Source organism: Notothenia coriiceps, unplaced genomic scaffold (genome assembly GCF_000735185.1).
Source record: "Notothenia coriiceps isolate Sejong01 unplaced genomic scaffold, NC01 NC01_scaffold00001281, whole genome shotgun sequence".
In the NCBI taxonomy this organism is placed as follows: domain Eukaryota; kingdom Metazoa; phylum Chordata; class Actinopteri; order Perciformes; family Nototheniidae; genus Notothenia; species Notothenia coriiceps.
Window position 1 is genome coordinate 160 of NW_011333982.1, and position 3,619 is coordinate 3,778.

The 3,619-nt window shown below is 41.4% G+C and overlaps 1 protein-coding gene across 1 annotated transcript in view; it reads left to right on the forward strand.

Annotated features, from left to right (window-relative positions):
• Positions 1 to 650: 650 nt before the first annotated feature.
• mdga1 (MAM domain containing glycosylphosphatidylinositol anchor 1) overlaps positions 651 to 3,619 on the forward strand; it is a gene marked incomplete at both ends in the record, with an annotated part of 36,402 nt that continues 33,433 nt past the window's right edge. Inside the window, 2 exons of the mRNA XM_010787890.1 lie at positions 651 to 847; positions 2,392 to 2,524. Of these exons, the coding sequence (XP_010786192.1) occupies positions 651 to 847; positions 2,392 to 2,524 (330 nt within the window). The remainder of the gene's footprint in view (positions 848 to 2,391; positions 2,525 to 3,619) is intronic.

Sequence of the window (3,619 nt, forward strand, 5' to 3'; positions counted from 1 at the left end):
GAGGGAAGGTGATGAGGAGTGAAAGTGGCAGTGAGTTTTAGAGAGATGGCAGAAACCAAGGGAGAGCAGCCTCCATGCCTGTGACAGCAGCTGAAATCCTATCCACTGGAGGAAAAGGGAGATGACACTCCCATGAAGGAAATGCGCAGGGAAACGAGGCAAGTGGGGGGAAATAGATAAAAGTGACAGAAGAAATATATAAAAAATAATGTGTGAGAAAGTCACAGCCAGAGTTTGGAATGTGCAAAACGCATTTGTTTGGACATGTGTCCTCGTTAGAAGCCATGTTCAACAGGCAACTGTTTGGACAGTTTTGGTCAGTGTGGGTGGGAAATTCAGCCAACAAACAGCACTTGTTTATACCCTTTTCTACAGTGGTGTCCCAGTTACCAAATCAAAACCCTAACACACATTGCCAATGTTTTTCACAGAAAAGTCGACAACATCATACAAACTGAAGGTTATTTTATTCATGCATAAAAATGTGTGTTGTTGTAAAATGGTACTCTGTGGTGTCCTTGCTGTTTATTTCTTTGTGTGGCACAATAAGGCCATAATGTACACGTTTCAGGGGTGTGATAACCAATGTTCTCCCACTGCAGCAATACACAGGTCTTCATGTTTTTTTATCTTTTGTCTGTATTTTGCAGACCTTGACATACCTGTTCTCACGGTGCACCAGACCATCAGCGATGTGCGGGGCAGTTACTACCAGGAGAAGACTGTGTTCCTGCGCTGCACCGTCAACTCCAACCCTCCTGCTCGTTTTATCTGGAAACGTGGGAACATGCTCATTGAACAGAGCAAGGACAATGGAGTAGACATCTATGAACCACTTTACACTCAGGTAAACATGCACGCATACACAGGGCACACACGCACAGCCAGGGTTACTGTCACTCCCAACTGTATACTCTCCTCTTTGAGAAATCCCCCTCAAATCTTTACCTACTGACTGATGTGCTTTTCCAAGTTTTTCCCTTGCCTCAATAAATCTCTCTCTTCCTTTTATTTTTTTGAGGGGCCAGGTTAGAACAATCCCTGTTTGGCATCATACATTTGGTGTTTCAGTTTCATAATTAAGGGGGATGAAGGGAGAACAACTCTGTTAATCTCAGAATGCCCCCAGAAAATGTGATTAAGGGTCACACTCTTGCTCGCAAGATTCAAAAAATAAATACATTTTTTTTAGGTCGGGATTATTGTATGCATTTCCATCTGGACTCACAGTAAACCAATCTGAACTGAATGCACACATTACTTTTATTTTTAAGACCCCAGCAATTTGGTAAATAGCTTATTCTTTAGACGGTGGTGAAAATGTTTGCCACCATTTTTTGTATTTTTTGTATTTCCCACTCACTGTCTGTGTTCACCTCTATAGGATGAAGCTTGTCCTGACTCATTATGCAATATCACAGTCAGGTTAACATTATCAGCTTTGCTCTGCTCTTTATTTGATTGGGGAGGTTTATCAAATCTGTTCCAAACTCTCCGTCAGACATTATGCCACGTTCACTTCAAACATGTCATAGTCCTCATCATAAAGACCTTTTTATCTTGTGACGTTGAAAGGGAAGCGTACTGTTTGAAAATACAAAAAGCATCAATCTGTATCAATCGTTAGCTCAACTGCTCTCTTTTTCTCCACTTATCAAAGCAACAGTCAGCCACAAAGCTGTGCCCCTCGAGTTCAATTAGCCAGCCAGCTGAGCTCTTCCCCAGGCTTCCTGAGAAACTGTTGGCCCATCATTTACTGTAGCAGACTCACAGTTAGACACTATCAGACACAAAGTCTTGATCTGAAAAATCAGCAGTGATGTTGAAAGCGATATGTGACTGCTGTGTGTCCTGTGTGTGCGTGTATCTACATGAGAGGCACGAAAAAAGCAGCTGGAGTGCCGAGAGACATGCGTTTTATGAATATTGAGGGAGAGGATGGATGGATGGATTTAGCCTTCTTTTTTGCATCAAAAATCAGTTCACTTTCATTTTCCTAATGGTTTCATGTGAAGCCATTTACATTCATCATTCATATTACTCTATATGTCTATTTGAGATGCTTCAGTTGATAATCAGGCCATGTGAGACATGCAAACACAGTAGGATGTGTGTTTTTGTGTGTTCATTCGTGCGTTCATCTCAGTGAGTCTATGACCCTGTTTATCAGACTGCGGCTCATCAAAAATTGAAGTGACTTTTATGCAAGATTACAACCCAGTTTAGAAAGACTGAGCTTTCTCATTGATGTAATGGAATGGTTTATGTAATGGAAATGTGGTCATAGATTTATCTCTAGATTCATGTTTATGCTCATAAAAGACTGTGTAAAAAATTTTTTTTTATACTTTTGATTGCTGATGCCATGTGTGTGTGTTTAATCCCATCCAGGGTGAGACCAAGGTGCTTAAGCTGAAAAACCTCAGACCCAAGGACTTTGCCGATTACACGTGCCAGGTGTCAGTACGCAATGTGTGTAGCATCGAAGACAAGTCAGTCACCTTCAGGCTGACAAATGCCACATGTAAGTGTTTCTATTGTTTCTTTGAGATAACACCAAAGACAAAGTGTGTGCGAAGGCTTCAATGAGCTGTCACAAAGCAGAGATATTCCCTTTCTCTATTCATCTCTTGCTTTGACTTTTGCACTCTCTTATTTGTATATCATTTCCACATCTCATCTCTTACTTTTCTCTGCATGCTCTTTTTGTTTGTCTCGGCTCAGGAGGAGTATCTTGATGTCAGTCTCTTCCTTTCATCATTAAAATGTCTCCCATCTCTGCTTGTGCAGTATTCCCATTTCCACCTCTCTATCTCTCTCTTCCTTTCCTTATTTCCTGAGTTTTACCTTTACCCTTTTACTTTCCTCTCATGTTTGCCCTTAGTGTCTCTATCTCCTCGCCTGTCTTGTTTTCTGTCGCTGAGAGCTCATCTCAGGGCCGTCAGCTCTAATTCAGTTGTCACACTCCCTGTTATCTCCAATTCACTCTGCACTGCTCCGTCCATCTCCACGCCACCGCCCGGCAACTCTGTTACCTACGACAATATTGTTGCCGTTGCCAACCCTGTCATGTTTGTTATGGTCAGAGTGATACACCACAGGGAAGCCCCCTGCTTTTTCTAATATGTTTGTTTTCTCTTCTTCTCTCATTTTCTACCTGCCTTCTTTTCTGTCTAAACATGTTTTTGTAAATCTTGCAGGACAGTTAAGTGCTATATAGTGCTTTTTTTCAATCCTCACTTGTGTTTAATTCCTTGTTTTTTTTTATTGGGAAGGTATTTGTTGTCAAATCATGTGTCCTACATGCTTAAAATCCTTTTGAAGATACAAGTGCTCTTCAGGGCTTCTTATCTTAATCCAGTCTTTCTCATGGTCAGAGGGCCTGAATAGATATGCCCTGAAAATGGGGATACAGCAAAGTTGAAATGCTTGCTTTAAAGGTGGGGTAGGTAAGTTTGAGAAACCGGCTCGAGAAACACTTTTTGTTATATTCCATGGAATGCTCTTAACATCCCGATGGCAATAAATATCTGAAGTGCTTTGACAAAAAATCCATACAAAAATGTATGTCTGGAAGCCGTAGCGCTAAAAAGCACGACCAATCATCTGAGCCGGCCCG